The sequence below is a fragment of the Hoplias malabaricus genome, chromosome 1, assembly GCF_029633855.1.
Source record: "Hoplias malabaricus isolate fHopMal1 chromosome 1, fHopMal1.hap1, whole genome shotgun sequence".
In the NCBI taxonomy this organism is placed as follows: Eukaryota; Metazoa; Chordata; class Actinopteri; order Characiformes; family Erythrinidae; genus Hoplias; species Hoplias malabaricus.
In genome coordinates, this window is record NC_089800.1 from 44,094,458 (window position 1) to 44,113,677 (window position 19,220).

At 37.9% G+C, this 19,220-nt stretch overlaps 2 protein-coding genes across 3 annotated transcripts; one reads left to right on the plus strand and one right to left on the minus strand.

The window, feature by feature from the left end:
- Nucleotides 1–495: 495 nt before the first annotated feature.
- Nucleotides 496–11,041, plus strand: klc3 (kinesin light chain 3). Of its 2 annotated transcripts, none has more exons than XM_066663662.1 (13): nt 496–527; nt 5,008–5,237; nt 5,584–5,814; nt 5,972–6,047; nt 6,424–6,649; nt 6,743–6,830; nt 6,912–7,013; nt 7,882–8,055; nt 8,223–8,322; nt 8,915–8,964; nt 9,049–9,179; nt 9,322–9,388; nt 10,266–11,041. In XM_066663662.1, the coding sequence occupies exons 1-13, from the start codon at nt 518–520 to the stop codon at nt 10,350–10,352; spliced, it is 1,572 nt and encodes a 523-aa protein (XP_066519759.1). In that variant the 5' UTR covers nt 496–517; the 3' UTR covers nt 10,353–11,041. The 2 variants fall into 2 exon arrangements, with proteins under 2 accessions (XP_066519759.1, XP_066519767.1); XM_066663670.1 differs by lacking the exon at nt 496–527 and adding an exon at nt 543–722.
- Nucleotides 11,042–11,447: 406 nt separating this feature from the next.
- On the minus strand, nt 11,448–18,913 carry ercc2 (excision repair cross-complementation group 2). The gene is made up of 23 exons (XM_066663648.1): nt 18,755–18,913; nt 18,371–18,470; nt 18,195–18,272; nt 18,023–18,085; nt 17,831–17,944; nt 17,623–17,739; nt 17,335–17,451; nt 17,073–17,196; nt 16,890–16,986; nt 16,330–16,463; nt 16,014–16,182; nt 15,737–15,855; nt 15,553–15,622; nt 14,740–14,809; nt 13,275–13,376; nt 13,081–13,144; nt 12,857–12,978; nt 12,668–12,760; nt 12,465–12,537; nt 12,250–12,320; nt 12,018–12,161; nt 11,790–11,933; nt 11,448–11,644 (listed from the first exon to the last, which is right to left on the minus strand). Exons 1-23 carry the CDS (start codon nt 18,757–18,759, stop codon nt 11,552–11,554), a joined length of 2,283 nt encoding a protein of 760 aa, XP_066519745.1. The 5' UTR covers nt 18,760–18,913; the 3' UTR covers nt 11,448–11,551.
- Nucleotides 18,914–19,220: the final 307 nt, after the last annotated feature.

Sequence of the window (19,220 nt, forward strand, 5' to 3'; positions counted from 1 at the left end):
TTTTAAAGTATGCGAGTATGTGTTGCTTTGAACCCATATAATACATTTCTAACACAACACATTAAGATGATTTCTCTTAACAAAGATAACTTGTATTAAATTGTTAGTCTAAATAGTTTTACTAATTTACATACTGCAGTTATAGTTCATTAAAAATTATATTTAATTCATACTTAAATATTTTAATTAATATTTAAAATTATACTAAAAGTAAAATAATAATGATGTCTCAGTAACTTGTAGTCAGCTATATTAATTATAGTTAAAATGATTACTTTTTATTGTCTAGTTATTTAGAGGTTGAATTAGTATGTTTTATATATAAACAAATCAAATGCATCATACAAATAGTTTGATGATTTTATAGTTGTCATTTAGTACTTAATAACATGATTGGTATATCTAAACAATTTCAGTCTTTCATAATGGACAATAAATATTGAGTGTACGTAGGGAGACTTTAATGTTTGTGTACCGAAGGTGTTGAAGGGGCGGGGTTTCCGCCTGTCCATCACAGATGAGCTCAGGTGAAGAGACAGAGAGGGAGAATGAGAGAGTGAGAGGTGAATGATGACCTCACCTGTCTGCAACACCGTGTTTATATCAGTTTATCGCCGCCACACACCTCGGGGAGACGGAGAGAGTGACTAGCTCTAGTTCCGTTTAACCGCCGCCGCGTCCCGGGACTCGTCGCCATCACTTCTTCTGTTTGTTGTGGTCAGGTACGAGCTCCGGTCGGGATTAGACTCTCCAGTTACGCGCTTTATTTGACCTTTTGCTCAGGTTGTCCCTGTTTTATAGTCCACTGTATCATTTAAAGATTCAAGGCTGCAATTTCTACTTGCAGCTCTACTTTTCCGTTCCACCTTAAACAGTGCAACAGCGTCAGCCGCAAGACTGTAACTGCTCCGCTGGTGATATCTGTTTAAGGTGGAACAGGAATTCGAAGCTAGTCTCGGTGTTAGTAAATATCTGACTGCTTTAAATCAGGTTTTAGTGCTCGGTGACATGTACGGTTTAGATTTTATATCAGGTTCACATATATTTCTGCCTTTGCCTCGATATGGCCGATAAGCTTATTGTCCGACAGCGTTATCCGCTTTCTGACTTGTTTTAGACATCGTCTGCCAACACTTTGGCTGTGCTTGCCATCTCTCAGAATTAAACAGACTGTCGAGTGTAGTGCCTTTAATATATGCAAATGAACTCTGTTTTGATAGGCTGCCTTGTTTTGCCACAGATGGAAAACATTCTTTATATCGTGTGCTAAGTGAGTGGAGCTGAACTGCTCTGGGCTGAATAAGTGGATATATAGTTCTATCTATAATAAATGTGCTGGTATTTGGGACCTCATTCAAATGCTAAAGTTAAAACTTGTTTTTTCAGATTAGATTGCAAGGACCGATTGAATTAAAAAAAAGTTTATTACATTTGTTTATTTATAAAACTTTGTATAAAGAACAATTTTTTCCCCATGATGGGAACACTTTTAAAGAAAACTAGGCAATTCCACTGGAGTCACTTTCAGTGTTATTGTAGGTTGCCTATCTAGCCACCAGCACGTCCTGAATTCCAACCACAGCACTGTTTTAACCAAAACGACCTCTAGAGGCCAACGAGACAATCCACAAAAACAAAGACATCTATTCCGTCCAGGAGTGCATTTTTACAGATCTTGTTTTCTCAGCCACAGACTGTTTGTGCGCTGATGCCATTGCTATATAATAGTATATAGTTATAATATAACTATTGCTGAATCGACATTATTTTTAACAGTTACTTTGTACTAATTAGAAAGTAATAACTGCAGGCATGCCCTGTTTAACAACTGTCCACAACATGTTCTGTAAAACCAGACAGGAAACGAAAAAAAACATTGATTTGACATTACCATAGGCACATACTAGAGTTCAGTACATACTATAACAACAGCTCTGTATAATGTCTTTGTTGACAATACTGCATACTGATCGGCTGCCTGCTATGTTTCTCATTAAAATGCAGATTTTATTTCCTATTATAATCTTTAAGACCTCTGCAATTAATGCTAAAGTGCAGAAATCTTGGATGAGATACTGAAATAGAAAAGTCTCTAAACTTTATTACACAGGTCGGCATAGGGGTTTTGTGTCAAAACACTTAGACAATGCCCTGAAAACCATTTAATTGCACTGTCAAATGAGACTGCAAAAAACACTATTTTCTTATAGTCTTTCGCTGACGTTTTGACTTTGTTCATCTGTCATTTGTAAACGCATCTTTTGTTTTTATTTGTATTTTTTAAAGCCATCTAAACCTCTTTGAAAATGAACTGAAAGCACTTGAGGCCGTGTTAAACCATTGTTTTTAAAGACACTGATGGAATTTTGTGAACTCTTTGTTCCGTTAGATCTGTTATTAGATTTGACTCTTTTCATGGTTTTATACCTGACTCTGACAGAATATTTGAAGCCTTGGGTCAGCATGATCATTTTTAAGAATGCGCTTATGTTTGCACTGGTATTTTTCCTTCTCAAGCCTAGGAATGGAGTAATCTTTTATATAATAATAGTTTCTTGCGACTTGTTCAGGTTTGTAAAAACCCCATTATCAAAAAAAATAAATTAAAACAAAATACAATTATGTACAAATTATTCAGACCTTATATTGAATGGAAAATGGATCAACGACCTTTTAAATGTTGAACCTGAGTAAGTTTGATTTGTGTGAAAAAAGTTTGCCTATCTTGAATTTATTGCCAGAAACACTTTCCAAAAGTTATGACAGGGACATGTTTACCATTGTTTTGCATCATTTTTCCACTGTAAGCATTTGGGAACTGACAACCTGCTTTAGATTTGAAAGTAAAATATTTTCCCACTTGCATGTTTTAGGATTTCACCTGCCCAAAGTTTGGATTAACATTATAGTGTTTCTTATTTCATAATGCTATTATTTTTCAATAGGGGACAGATTCTGACCAATTTTGGACATAGACTCTCTTGAGCCATGGAGTAGCTGTTGTAATCCATGCAGAATCTGGTTTGGCCTTGTCTTGCTGAAATAAGCAATGTCTTCACTGAAAAAAACATGTTTGTCTAGATGGCTGCATGTTGCTCAAAAACCTGTATATATCATTCAACATAAATGGTGCTTTTACAGATATGCAAGTCACCCATGCTGTATGTGCAAATGCACCCCCATACTGTCACGGATGCTTGCTTTTGAGTTGTGTGAAGAGGAGGACAGAGCATCCATGATTACAAAAAGAATTAAAAAATTGTATTTGGCAGACCACAGGACAACTTTCCACTTTGTCGCAGTCTATTTTAAATGAGTTCAGGCCCAGAGAAGGTGGTGGCGTTTGTGGATCCTGTTTATATATGTGGTTTCTTCCTTGCATTGCTAAGTTGCGAGTTTTAACTTGCATGCAGCTAAAAACTGTGTTCACAGACAATGGATTTTGAAAGTGTATCTGAGCCCATGCAGTGATTTCCTCAATAGTTCCTCTACTGTTTTAAAAGTAGTTCCACCTGAAGGCCCAGAGTTCTTCTTTTTAGACCGAATCACTTCCCTAACCTGTTGCTAATTAACGTTATTTATTTATTTATTTGTTTGTTTCACATTTACTCAGTTTTACCACTCTTTGCTGCCCCATTCCACTGTTTTTGGATTGAGGTTGCTGAAGTCAAGTTTGAAATTGGCAAATTTGATTTTTAGAAATCAATAAATTTAATCTCAGTTTTAACAATTGCAAATTTGTAAATTTTTTATTAAATATACCCTTGCATTTAAATGATTTGCACATCACTGCAGTCTGTTTTAATTTAGATTTTGGGTTTGTATTTAATTAATTATTTGCCATTTGTTTTTATCTAGAAAGCATACAGTAATATTTGCACACTGAATATCTGTCTCCGAGTTTGTATATCGTAGCTGTCCAATAAAAAAGTGTCTTCTTTTTTGTGGATTTTAAGTTTGCGACATAACTTGAATCTATCAGCTTCATTGTGTGAACCTTTAATGAAAAACTTATAAATAGAAATGCCCTAAAATAACTTGGAATTAAATTTTTTTTACATTTATTTGTTTTGAAAAGTCAGAAGGCTTTTCCTTCCACTGTAAAGTTATGGTTTGGAGAAAAATGTTTTATTATTATATTTTATTTTGGATGCCGATGATATGAGTTTTATGACTCGTAGAAGCTTCTGGAACCTGACATGTTTATATTAATGTGCGTAAGTCTCAGTTCAAGTAAAATTTTGTAATTTTATTTTAGTCATTGTACTGTGATCTTCCCTCAAATATATTGTTCATAACATATGCTTTAATCCGTTTTGTTCACTTTCTCTCATTAAATCTTAAGTGTAGCACTAGTTACTACTGGCTGATTGTGCTCCACTGGGGCAGAAGAAACTACTTTTTTCAGTCAAAACTGTAAAAAGACTCAGGGGCAGGAATAAGGAAAACTGCATACTGTCTTAAGAATGCATACTGTCTTACTGTCAAACTAAGATTAAACACACTCACACAAACACACACACACACACACACACACAAATAAAAGACTCATGGCAGTTAATTTAAATATGATGCCTTATAGTGCAATAAATATACACAAGCTCAATATTTTGGAAGTCCACCTCTACAGAAATGTGCAAACATCATTTATTTAATTTCCAGACATAACTCTGTTTTTTTTTTTGTAGATGACAGAACCTCCAGCAGATTTCTATGATTTCTATTTCATATTTATAATATTGTATTGCACAAAACTTTCAGAATAATAATTTGTTAATTACAACAGTTTTTTCTTTGATTTCTTCTTATTTGCAAAAATGTATCACTCAGAATAGGAATAGATGAATGAGAAATTCTGAGCATCTCTACCTTTATGTGGTCATTATGTTTTGGTGTATATTAGTTATGTAATTATGAGCTTGAGGAATCAGAGGAATCTTGTCCCTTAGGGTTAAAGAGGTTAATATATGTGAAGCGCTGAGTAGCGGGTGTCTGTTTCCCTTTCAGGGCTGAGCAGGGTAGGAGCCATGCTGTCAGCGGAAGAGATCTTATGTAGCACGCGGCAGGTTATCGCGGGGCTGGAAGCTCTACGTGTAGAGAATCGTACACTGCTGGACAGCCTGCAGGAGCAGTTATGCAGTCTACCAGCAAGTCAGAGCAGCAGTCTGGAGCAAGAGAAAACGGGCATCGTCTTACAGTCTCTGGAAAAGATTGAGTTGGGACTTGGTGAAGCACAGGTGAGCATCAAGAGTGTTACGGTAGATAGGTATATTAGGGCATACCAAAATAGCACATAAAATACAATGTACAATGTATATTCCATCAAATTAAAGTGATAGTTCTGTAACACATGAATGTACCAAATGTAGGAAATCTACCAGGACTTTGTTTAAAGGTGATATACCCTTCTTCAACAAGTTAACACAGTTCCCTGGTGTCTTATTTACACCATTGTTCCCTACCCAAACAGTTCATTTCAGAATGTCCCTTTTCAGATATTTTGTTAAGGGAAAAAATGTGTAAATTAGACTTGTGTGCAATTCCTTGCAAAAGAAAAGGCCTTTTGTTGCCTCCCTAACCCAGATGATGATGGCTCTGTCAGCACACCTTGGCTCTCTGGAGGCAGAGAAGCAGAAGCTGCGTGCTCAAGTGCGGCGGCTGTGTCAGGAGAACCAGTGGTTGAGGGATGAACTGTCTGCAGCCCAGCAAAAACTTCAAGAGCGGGAACAGGACGTAGTTACACTGGAGGAGCAAAATAGACATCTGCAGTTTATGAGCAGCATCCGCAAATACGACCAGGATGAGCCACCAGTGGTAAGTGTCAGTACAGAATCACCCAACCCAGTTACACAGTGAAATGGTACAGTGCTTAACTTTGGCAATGAATTATTCTGTGCTCTGAGTTCATTGATTCTAGTCATCAAATCTAATACTGTATTTGGTTTCTATGAATATTTTCTGGATCAATCAGGAGGACAAATGCAATTCCTCAGCCAAGGAATCCCTTGATGATCTGTTTCCCACTGACGAAGAAGAGCAAACACAAAGTAAATATGTTTCATAATGTGCATAATCTGTAGTACGGGCTAAAGGATATTTACAGAATACATGTATTGTGATTGTAATGTAATTGCAATATGCCTTGCAAGTAATTAAAATGTAGAACTGAATCGGTAATGTGACGTTAAATAGTGGCCTTGATTATTAATATATTTACCAAAATGGTTTATTTTAGTTGAACTACATTAAAATCTTGGAAATATGATTGGCCAAGCAGAGCACACAGTAGAAATGTGGCACATTATGAGTAGATTAGCTGATTATTAAGTGGAGTCATTTACGTTTCAGTGTGGATGTCAAGCTTTAAAAAAAAAATACAGGTATTTTCTGAATGAAATCCATTTCATATATTTTCATCCTCAGTATCTCAGCCACACAGTAGTGCTGTAGCTGCAGCCCAGCAGGGAGGCTATGAGATACCTGCCAGGCTCAGAACACTCCATAACCTGGTGATCCAGTATGCATCTCAGGGGCGCTATGAGGTGGCTGTGCCACTTTGTAAGCAGGCTTTGGAGGACCTTGAGAAATCTTCTGGACACAGCCACCCAGATGTGGCCACAATGCTCAACATCTTGGCGCTTGTATACAGGTGATTGAGTGACAGCAGCATCATCATTATGTCCTGCTTGTTCCTACCTCATCAGTCACTCAGTAAAATCTCATGTTTTTGCTCTTGTTACAGGGACCAGAACAAATACAAAGAAGCTGCCACCCTCCTGAATGATGCACTGGCAATACGTGAGAAGACACTTGGCATGGACCACCCAGCTGTATGTTCTTAAACGAAGGTTTGTTTTTATGTGTGTGAACGCATGAGTATTATATCATATTGTCTATGTACATTGGAACAGGTGGCAGCTACTCTGAATAACCTGGCTGTACTCTATGGCAAAAGAGGGAAGTATAAAGAGGCAGAGCCTCTATGCAAGCGAGCGCTGGAAATCAGAGAAAAGGTATGGTAATCAACAGATTTGTAAAGATGCACTGACTAGAATCTTTAGTAAAGTTGAATGTTTTCAACTCTGTATGGTGCTGTTGTCTGTATATAAACTTACGTGTACTTTCTCAAGGTGTGTGTGTATTGCTTGTGTTTTGATAGTGAGTAGATGCAAAATAACAAAATCAAATCATATCAAGCCACCCAAAATGGAAATATCTATCTGTAAATAATTAAAGATATAGGTTATCATTTAAAGCAGTGTTATCAAACACTAGTATGTGTACCACTGGTAGGAGCAAGAGGTCGTATGCAAGATGACCTTAAAAATTTACTAATTAATTAAGGAATTAATGCATAACTGAAAGTTTTCTTGTGTAAATTACAATATTAAAAAAATAGAACATATGCTGTGCATACACCATAGGTCATTAGGGCTGTAAGGGGATGGTGTCCCCTCTTTTTTTCCAGGGAGGGAACATGATCTCCCAGTATTTTGTGAAATCCATGTAAAAGAGGCTCTTTCAGCTGCTTACTCAATATAAGCAAAGGTTAGAGATGGACACCAGCAATTTGGAATGTTCTACTAAAAGGTCAAAGTGAAAACGAGATAAGCCGAGACCAAGCCCGCGAAATACATAAACATAAAACATGAAAATTTCAAGTAAAAATGCAAAAAAAAAAGCCAGACTTTGCTTTATGCCCCCCACCTGCCCCTGGAACAGAGGAAGGTACTTGGAGATTTTGGTTTGATAACGGGTGGTACTTCGTCTAAAACGTTTCAGAACCACTGATTTAAAAGATAGTAATCTGTGCATTCCTGTTAATTCAGTGTTATTCTTGACCCCAGCTCAAAGGGAAAATGCCTGCCTTTGTTTCTACAGGTATTGGGAACAGACCACCCTGATGTGGCCAAACAGCTCAATAACCTGGCTTTACTGTGCCAAAACCAGGGCAAGTATCAGGAAGTGGAAGAGTACTATGAGAGAGCATTACACATTTACCAGAGTCGACTGGGTCCAGATGACGCCAACGTGGCCAAGACAAAAAACAACCTGGTGAGGGCTAGAGATACACTTTAGCCTTGTTTTTATTCGCCTTTTAATCTGGAGTTATTTGACACATGCATTATTTCAAACATTGTAGGTGTCGTGTTTGGTTTTCTGTGAGGAGTAGGACGTGCAGTAGGTGCTTATAAAATGTCCTGTGTGCGTTTTATTGTCAGGCCTCTTGCTACCTTAAGCAGGGAAAGTACAGACAAGCTGAAGCTCTGTATAAAGAGATCTTGACCCGTGCTCATGAGAAGGAGTTTGGATCTGTGGAAGGTAAAGTATGACCACCGCTCCAAGCTCTCAACCCAGAAAAACAATTCATTGTTAGTTAACAACTACAAGACACAAAATCAATGAAGATGTTTTGGCCACTCATGGGCTGGTTGTTTAAACAAGGACACGTGGTTTCATACATGTGCAGAGCAACATCCCTTGTGGAGCACCTTAATTGTTAGTGAGAGGTTTTTTGAGTAAGTGGGTTACAAGCCAGGTATTATATGGTACTCACATCAAATGCATACATAGCACACATAGGACACAAACAAGTGTCCACCTATGAAAAAAAATCTTTTTTTCACTTTCTATGTACAAGATTTCATTGAAATATCTGTACTTCATATAAAAATGTGATTTCATTTAGTCATAACCAGTAATGACAAAAAGCGCCGCAGCACTCTCGGTGTATTATAAAACAGTTGTTTTAATTCATTATTTGTTTTGTGATCTTGAGTTAAGCCATGAAAGTTACTTGTAGTCCTTATTTCTGCTTTATTTTTTTTTAAACTCTTACCATTGAAATTATTTGCTAGAATATTTATTGCAGCGTTCAGATCAGTTTTTTGTGATATTTTACTCTGAATTGTAGGAGATGGACGACCAGTTTGGGTGCACACAGAAGAAGGGAGCTCTAGACAGGTGCGATCAACACTTAAATGAAATTATCTCTGCAAGGCTTCTAACATACTCTTCTAAAACCTCGTCATCTCTCTGTGGCTGTAGGACAGTCTGACTAGTCTGAAGCGCAGTGGATCTTTCACAAAGCTTCGGGAATCAATAAGGCGAAGCAGTGAGAAACTGGTTAGGAAGCTTAAAGGGGTCGGAACACCAGAAATGTCCCATCGCAATCCTGGGTAATTGTATCTCCCATTAAAAGGAATGTTACTATGGCATACTGTGTATTTAGTTTATACAAGATTCAGGGGTGGGGAATTGAGGCAGAAACGTAACCCTCATGCCTCTGGGGGACTGAGCAGTCTGTTTTGTTTTCTACAGAATGAAAAGGGCAAATTCCCTCAATGTGCTGAATGTTGGAGGGAGGGACAGTCAGGAGACTGCAAAGGTAAGAGCTGTGTGTTGCCCTAGAAAAAGGCCTGTTAGTAATTCTCTATTTGCCTGATCACAATTATCTGAGATGATCTAAATAATTATTTACTTTACTTTATTTTTATTTTAGTTGCTAGATTTTAATGCAGCATGGTGGCACAGCAGGTAGTGTCACAGTCACACAGCTCCAGGGACCTGGAGGTTGTGGGTTCAAGTCCTGCTCCGGGTGACTGTCTGTGAGGAGTTGGTGTGTTCTCCCTGTGTCTGCGTGGGTTTCCTCCGGGTGCTCCGGTTTCCTTCCACAGTCCAAAAACACACGTTGGCAGGTGGATTGGCGACTCAAAAGTGTCCGTAGGTGTGAATGTGTGTGTGTGCGTCTGTAATGCCTTGTGAAGGACTGGCTAGAGTTTAGTTGCTAGATTTAAACGTGGCACAGTGGTGCAGCAGCTAGTGTCGTAGTCACACAGCTCCAGGGACCTGGAGGTTGTGGGTTCAAGTCCTGCTCTGAGTGACTGTCTGTGAGGAGCTTCCTCTGGGTGCTCTAGTTGGCCACTGTTGGTAGCTGGATTGGGGACTCAAAAAAGTGTCCGTAGGTGTGTGTGTGAGTGAATGTGTGTTTCGCCCTGTGACTGGTGCTCCCTCCAGGGTGTGTTCCTTCCTTGCACCCAGTGATTCCAGGTAGGGAAACTCCCCAACTACTGCTTGTGCTAGATAATATTTAGAGGAAAGCAGTGGGTAAAATTTGTGAACAGGACCTTTATGTCCTCACAAATGGTGGTGTAATCTTTATTTTTCTTCATTTTAGTGATAAAATGGTCCTACAGTCCCATCTGATTTGCTGCAGAATAATAGGAACAGTGATTTTTATATATTCTCAACTTTCTTCCTTACAGAATATCAATAGGCTGACGGACAGTCGCACTCTCAGCACCAGCACACAGAGTCTGGCCCGACGAAACTCTTTAAGCGGAGAAGGTTAACCTCTGGGCTGCCAGGTGCCTGCTGTGTATCTGCTCATGGCCCACTCTTAATATGGACCATTTAAAAGCTCCAAAGAAACACTTCAAACTTGATGATGGTTTTGATTTGTGGACAGTTTTAAATGGCAAATAACAAAGGGGACTGTTCACACAGATACTTTTAGAGATAATGGAGCATTTTGGTACATCCGTTCTGGAGTACTGTTTCTGATCCTCAAGGCCTGAAGTCTTTACAAAGTCTTAACCTATTGCAACCTGCTTGGATCTTACATTATCATTTGCACTTAAATGTTATAGGTTAGCTGTAGAACTGAGGATAAACTATTGCACTAGTTTGTATATTTCTAAACATGGGGCACCATTTATGGATTTACAGTCCATATTGCAAATCTGATATGTAGCACTCTAACTGTGCCTGAAAATTAAGGGACATGTTTTTCATTTTCATATTTAAGTTTTAATATAATGTGGTGTTTTAGTATAGTTTATTTAATTGTTTTTTGCTGCTCTGTATCCTGGATGTGGGTTAATACGTGTGGCTGTAAGTAAAATGCCAGGAGGAGGTGGAAATACTATTTCAAATGTAACATAGATACATACACTGTGTAACAAATATTTCAGGCTGGCTTTCTCTTAGACGATACCAATAATAGAACAACACTTTAGCATTATATAGAATTATTATGAAATAAAATACAGTACAGTAATATGGACAAAGTGTACTGTCTTTCTTTCTCTACTGTACTGTAAGAGGGCTGAAAATGAAGAGCCACTGTTTGCTAAACCAAACCCAGAGAATAAGGTGGGTGTGTGCCCTCTAGAGATCAAAATGCACATTGTTTTTTCTTCATGCATGTGGATAAAATGGCTGCACACTTCTCATCTAAACTTCTTCGCCCATGTCTTATACCTTGATCAGATCAGAATAAACAGTATGTCCAAACCTGTAAATATATAGGAGAGGAAAGTGTTCTCGAGATCAATTTTTTTTTTTACTGATTAATGTATGCAGCAACTAATATATATTAGTATACATGAAAATTACACCAATTTCATACAACATGATATCAACACTGGATTTGTAGAAATCAGTATTTATTCCTGTCTGTGTTGTGGTAGAGGAACGTACAATAACAAAATACATAAAAAAAATATATACATGTACAGATGTGTATGCTCAAATCATGACCAAATTTGCATTATGCCTGCTGAGCAATTTGCGAGATTTTCTGCAGCATTTCCTCTGACTGTAGCTGTTCCAGGGTCAGCAATGATAGACCTAGTTGATCCTCCTTAAAAAAAGATACAAAGACAAGTGTTAAAACTGTAAAAATGCAGCATTCTGTGCTATCCTGAACCCATCAAACATTAACCAGTGTTTTTTTGCAAGGTATGTTTAAGGACATAGAGCTGGTTTGGGGGGAGCACTGTTCTTACCCTTCTGAATGGCTGGGCCATCTGCCTCAGGAAATGCTTGGCCAGCTGCACTGTCTCATCAATGGTCAAGTTCAGGCTACCATCAGTGATGTGCTCCTGGATCCAACGAGGCAACTTCCCTCGTTTGTCTGCTCGAGCGTAACGCTGAAGGGAGGAAGGAGGAAGCTTAAATATCTGATTTAATGCGTAGCGTTTTGCACCAATTCTATAAAAATATGAAATAAGTACTTTATCAGCAAAGATCATGAGGCCGTAGTCAGTTTTTCCTCGGATGGCTCTGCCTACGCACTGGGCAGCATGTCGCATGGCATCAAAAGTCAAAAAGTCATTCTCACGAATCTGAAACTGATCTCTGAGATACTCCAGCCGAGCCTGAGAGAGCCAGGAAGAGTACATGTCACTGTTACACCCAGTATACTATAGGAGAGTATAAAAATTGGTACAGAATAAATGAATATACCTTGAGAATTCGGCTCTGGGTGTACACATAAGGAACACCAAACATTATCACAGCTCGGCCAAAGTGATGAACTGTTGGTCAACCAGAGGCAAAATTGGATTAACTTGATATTCTATGAGTGTCTGTACAACACACACTTAAATGTTACTAACATTAGTTAAATGAAAATGTTACATAGGCACTGTACATCTTTAAATTGGTTAAAAGGTACTCACCAAAATCAATCCCTTCAGACACTTTTCCTCTGGCCACAGACAACAAGATTGCACCTCTGCCATTTTCACATGCCTGGAAATTAATCTGAGTATATTAAACAAGGCCAACACAATCTAAAGAACTACACTGTCCTCAGTAATCATGTCAGACCATTGGCAAGTACATAACAACTGAAATGATGAAATTTAAAAGTTTTCCCCACCTCCTGGTACTTCTCTAGAGCCATGCTGGTCTCCGCTGCATCTGGAGTCTCAATGAAGATTAGCTTGTTTCTCTGTATGTTTTCCAGGATTCCCTAAAGCACACATTCTATAAGTATCAACATTCAAATAAAAATATATATATATGAAGAAATATTTTATATATAATGTAGTAAAATGCATTACCGTACCTGCTCATACCATGACGCTACAATGTTTTCCATGTAAACATAACTGGTGAAAAATGCTACAATTCCATCAGGTACAATGGCAGACATTTCCAAAAGCAGGTTTCCGTAGTTCCGGATTACAGCTGTATGAGGCGATGTGTATTAATGCTTTTCTTCAAAATATTACACTCATTAAAAGGGAAAATATTTTAAAACAACAGTTATATTTCAAAATCAAAGCTTACCAAAATCTTCTCTGGTCTCAAACTTGGAGGTCATTGCCACTTGGTCGTTTCCCCGTCCAACAATCTGAGAAATCACAAGTTATTGATGTGGTATAATCTTTTATAGGTTTTTCACGGGTTCTTCGCCCAGTTTAAATGATAAATGTCTTTAAAAGATGATGATATGTTAGAGGAATGTTCTACAGGACACTTACTAAGGGGCAAAGGCAGGTTCGTGCCAATGTCATAGTGAAGGAGGCCATGGTGACAGGACGAAAGTCCAGGATTCTGGGATAAATGTCCAGTGGAGAGAGTGTCTAGCAAGAAAAACAATACAAAACATCAAACAAAACCAGCAAGCCGTACCTAAAATTTATTTATTTGTCATTGTCAAAATAAAACCTTTCTGCAGTTTATAAATATCTGCTGTTGATTATATTGTGTTTAATGAAAGATGGACCAAAGACCTTCCAAAGATGTCCTTACAATAAAATATTATTACACTGAAAATTAAGAATGATTTTCCCTAATCCTGTAAAGGCTGAAGCTGGAGTATGTGATGTGTTTATTTTGTTATATTTCCTGAAATACTCTTTACATTCTGAAAGCAATCAGTAAATCAAATGATCTGATGACAAATAATTTAAACTTTAATAAATCACTCATTTTCTGTATAACCTAATGATCCTGCTACAATGACTTCATTCGGAACGAACAAATTGATAGCCTGGCCTACCTGTCTGTCAAACTTTCTACATTACCCTGTCCACACTGTAGGTACACTGCCCATGTATTAATTTGCATGTGACTGGAGACTACACACTGAAAAACACAAATGGGGCACTAAAAGCTGGAAGAGTTTCAGCGAAATTTAAACCCCTGAAACTGCTTGCACTGCTAAACAAGTAAAGAGAGACACACGGAGGTAGAAATACCTCCAATAAAAAAGGGGCTGCATAAAGCAAGAAGGTAAACCAGAGTAAACATAGGTGTCCAACAATGAAGGAAACTGAGGAAGTGGAAAGCCAGGAAAGAGTCACAAAGGTGTTTTTTCTATTAGACAGGTAGTTATCGGACTTGTTTTGTGTACAGGGGATAACGTTAAATAATGTGAATGAGACAAAGGTAGTGATATTTGAAAAAGACACCTTGGGCACCTTGCTTGCAGTCTCTGTCAGACTAATCAAGTCATGCCATTCATGATTTAGTGATGAATGTAAGGGGGGGGGGACTTTTTTGTTGCATTTGTTCAAAACCTACTGGTTTCAACAAAATCATCTGCACCAGTTTTAAGGTTTGGCACAGGGTGACAAGGTTTTGTTCTAACAGTCGTTATATTACATGTTGTGTAAATTGCATACCTCTCCCTGCAGATTTGAATGATTTGATAAATGCTGGTAGCTTACTATAGCATACAAATACCATAGCAGTTATATCTGTGACTAAAATAAAAAAAACACAAAATATTTCTTAATAATTAATATTAAAATAAGTAAAATTGCATTCTGCTTGTTTATTAGAGACCAATACATTAGTGTCCAATACAGACAATTAGTGTCCAATACAGATGGCATGACACACTCAGAGGGTGGATTATTATCTCAGATTAGAGAACAAGCCATGCGTAATCTAATAATCAAATCTACAAAGGAGAACTGCTGCAAGGAGGATTGAGTTTACCCCTGAGGTAATGACAACTGACTGAAACCGCTCAAACACAGGCTTTATGGCAATGGAGGGGTCCATACAGCTGGAAGCATAAAGATAAATCACAGTCAAAATAGAGAAATTAAGACAAACTACATTTCCAAACATTACAGAATATATTCTAATAACACTTAATTAGAATAAAAGGGAACCCTAACACTTAAGGCATGCAAGTTTCACATGGGGTACAAGCCCAAAATTTAAAAATATACCAAACAAATAATCAGATTTATTACTGCAAGTAGACAGAATTCCTTCACCATGCCATTGTAATGCCATTTCCTGTCTTCTTTCTCGTTTGTCCATTAAGAGGAAAAGCATGCTAAATAATTTTACTCAGTGAGCTCCTACAGCCTTCAGCCTTCAGCCACAAACTGAGTTCACCAAAAAAGGAAAACCTGTCCAATCATATGACATGATCACAATGGCAGATGGGAATTGCAATAAACAGTGGCAACCTATTAGTATATTAGTAAACCTATTAGTTTATCTATTTGTCATATTATTTTTTACGCTGAGCAAAACATTAAAAACAAGTCCTATTTTTAATACAAGCCTTAACACCCAGAGTTCCCTTTAGAAAATCAAATCTGAAATCTATAGACCAGCATGGAGATTGAGGAAATAAAAACTGTACACATAAGGAAATTAAATGCAGGTATATCTCTATGTATTTATATTAAATGATTTTAAAAAAGCAATGCATTGTATTGAGTATTTATAACTCAATTTCGTTCATTTTCAAAATCTGATTTTATTTTATTATTATTATTTCTTTAAACCAACCTGAAGTGAAGGACTGGATTCGCTATTGTTGGCGTTTTGTCTTCAAAAGGTTCAATAATTATGGTGAAGCCTGAAAAAGTCAAATACTGTATCGTTATTATATTTACTTGTAAACAGACTGAAAACTGTCAAGATATATACTTGATGTTTGGGCTGGATTTAGAACAGAGGACAACCTCTTCACCTTTGCTGTAGGTGCTGACGAGAGTAGCAAAGTGGGAGATGAGAGTAACGGCAGAAAAGTCAGCAATGTCTGCAATCTCCAGAGTTCTTAATAATGAGCGAAGCCTCTCAGCACAGAATCTATAGAGGGTAAAGTGTAGAACTCAGCCCAAACACGTTGTTATAAGTATTTTGGGAGTATCTGTTTACAAAATTCATTGAAGGTTTTATACGATACTGTCATACATGAAATGAGTGGCAAAAAATGTGCACTATGTAAGTAAATGTTTTTGTCTCACCGTAGAGGCTTGCGGTCTATGCACACCTTCTCATAGATGTCTTTAAGGAACTGAGGAGAGCTCTCCTGCACAACATGGTGGATACGCAGCCGAGACTTCAGGTACTCCAGAAAACGCTTTAGGAAGCCTACAAAATGCTCTGCAGTACGGATGCTGCCAGGGATAGCCTCTGCAGTGAAATATCCCAATACAAAATGAACAGCATTTTCATGGGATGACTACTGCTTTAGGAAAGCAACTATGTACCACAACAAAATAGTTTAAGGACAACACAAACATCTATGATACTAAGTGTTTTTATTAAAATACAACAAACCTTGGAGTATTTCGTCTGGCAGCACTGGATTGGACAAGTAGATATCCGTTTCTCTAGCAACATTGGCTTCTTTTAGTCCCTCCACTAATCTTCTGTATTCCTCTTTGAGTTTTGCCGCATCAGTTTCCTTTATCCTTTAATAAAAGACTAAATCTTATAGATACCAACATAATTTTATAGCCACTAAATAACACAAACAAATTTAACTCTGTTCTCTACAATGCCAAATGAGCTATCGAAAGCCACAAGGTAGTTGTAATGGTATTCATCTTGATAGTAGTAATGTTTTGAAGGATTAAGACAACCAGCCATCAATTACCTGTCACAAAGCAATTTAGTTTTTGAATAAAGATTCCAAGTCTTTTAAGATTATCATCACAAGCAGACATTCCCTGTCTTCATATACTATAAAGACTACTGTAACACCTCTATAGGAGGAGGGTAGGCAAACAGACACGAGTCCCATTAAACAACTCTTCCCTGCCCTTTGACAATACATTTGATCTATGTAGTGTTTGACTGAAAAGTTATTCTCCAGCGAATGTCCAAGCACTACTCACTTCTGAATGGTATCCTGAAGGGTGTCCACATTGGTCTGGCAGCGGTCCAGTGTCCTCCTGGTGATGTTAACGCTCATTGAATCAATACATACATTGTCTGCAAGGATTACATCAAACATTACTATGAATGCCTTTTTTGGGACTAGCCAAGTGAGAGAAAGAAGCTTTTTAGAATGTTCTTACCAATGTTGTGAGCTTCATCAAATACAACAACAGATTTCTTTGCAAGCTCTTTTGAGACTAAATCTGCAATTTTTGGATCCAGGAGGTAATGATAACTGTAAACCACAATGTTAGCATGGAGAATCTGAATGAAAGGGATAAAACAGAAAAAGCCAATGGGCTTTGTGTTGACATAACAGAGAAGATCAAGTGGACTGAGGTACAGAAATGACAAAACACTTCAAACAAAAAGATGCTCTTTCATAACAACACCAACACATACGGAATAGCGTGCTAGGTAGTATGGGCACCAGCCTTTCCTGCGACCAAAATCTTTAAGGTCATCTAGGTTGTAAATGCCAGGCGGAATGGGTACTTGTCTACCCACTGCATCAAACTCCTGCACATAGAGAAATGTTATGGAGCAACAAACAACAATAACAACATAACTGAAATTAACAAATAAATGTAGAAACAGTTGCAATGTTCTTTTAAAACATCACCAGGACTAAACACTACATACAACCAATAACAGCCTCCTCCGTTTTTATTTTTTTAAAAAGCTGTTTACCTCATAAAAGCGGCACACAGGCTGACTGGGATTACTGTGACGCTGAGATCGAATGTATGATGCTGTCAAACTGTGACACTTTCCATCCACCTCTTTTCCAAATCTTAGAGAGCTGACCTGGAGAAAAGGCATTCAGGATCAGACTGGAGTTAATTGTCTTAATAAGTCTTATCACACTGATAAGAGGCAGCAAGAGCAAGACTCTCACTTCAGGATGAATGCACAGATTCTTTCTTGAAGACAATGCTAGTGCAAGAAAGTCATTTCTCTCCCCAGTTTCCTTGGTATAGAACTCCATTAGTTTCCTAAGTTCCTCTACTACCTGTAGAACAGAAAATGCCAAAGTTAAAAAATTAGGCAGATGAAGTGTCACCCTATAAATCTGTTTAAGGTTGATTACCTTCTCGATCTCAGGCACAGTTCGAGAGCAGTAGATCAGCTTGGTCACCTCCAGAGGATAAGCCTGTATGGAGTGACAGCCCAAACAAACATTTTGTTTTGCCACTTTGCATGAGTGTTTTAATGGCTGATATCTTGATAATCTACTACTTCAAAAAAATACAAATACCCACCCTCTGATAAGCAACAATCAGGGACAGAAGCGAGATTGTTTTTCCAGTCCCTGAGGGCATCTCCAGGACTCCATGACCCTGAGGATAGAGAGGACAGAAGATCAACACTGTATAAGGTATTGATTATCTATGACAACCCACACACTATGCAATAGTATTAGATTAATTTGACTTACCTTTGCATCCAGGGTCCTCTTGAGCTCTAGCATGTAAGAGTATTGTTCTGGATAAATGTAGTCATATGGAAAATATACTAATAAGCCGTCAATGTTCAACCTAGTGGAAAAACAACAACAAATACATTACATTAAATAAATTTAATGCACAGCAGAATTGGTTTATAAATTAAGTAGCCTCTCAAGGAAATTTAGTTGAATACGTATATAGAAAAAAATCTTCAAATATAAAACCTGCAATCTGCTAATGATAACTGACAATTATCTATCTATCCATCTATCGATCAAGAGAGAAGCACTTTAATGGACTCGAGTTACCGCTGACTGTAGGCTCCGACAGAGCTCTTTTGACACTCTTTAGACAAAAGCGCTGACGTTACTCACTTCATTTCTGCAGCTGGTGAGATACAGTTCCTCCTCCACTAGACAGTACACCGCAGCAGACCGTTACAAAACTGAACCAAGTTGCAGATTTTAATTCACATGTTACTAACATGTAAACTAACAACTCTGTCCAGTGGAACACCGTCGCGTCTAAAAAGCGTTACCTCCTATTCACGACTCTGATTGGCTGAGATGCGTTACGTTTTTTTGAACACTGCTCTGATTGAATAGTTTACTTGTCCATCAACAATTGTCTCGTCGTAAAAAGCCCGCCTACCAAACCTGGTCAGACCAGGCTAATCAATCTGAGAACAGCAAATATACTGAGAATGATCATTCATTTATTCATTCATTGTCTGTAACCGCTTATCTGCGGTCGCAGTGGGTGCGAAGCCTTGGAGGGGGATACTGAGAATGATTTAAAAGTTAAATCCACATCACAGTATATATATATATATATATATAT

Bases quoted from the DNA above. Each gene is read 5' to 3' on its own strand.
- klc3 (XM_066663662.1), top strand. The intron at 8,056-8,222 runs GTGAGGGCTAGA...TTTTATTGTCAG, and splicing joins CCAAGACAAAAAACAACCTG to GCCTCTTGCTACCTTAAGCA. The intron at 8,965-9,048 runs GTGCGATCAACA...CTGTGGCTGTAG, and splicing joins AAGAAGGGAGCTCTAGACAG to GACAGTCTGACTAGTCTGAA.
- ercc2 (XM_066663648.1), bottom strand. The intron at 18,273-18,370 runs GTAAGTCAAATT...CTCTATCCTCAG, and splicing joins AGAGGACCCTGGATGCAAAG to GGTCATGGAGTCCTGGAGAT. The intron at 16,464-16,889 runs GTGAGTAGTGCT...CTTTTATTAAAG, and splicing joins CTTCAGGATACCATTCAGAA to GATAAAGGAAACTGATGCGG.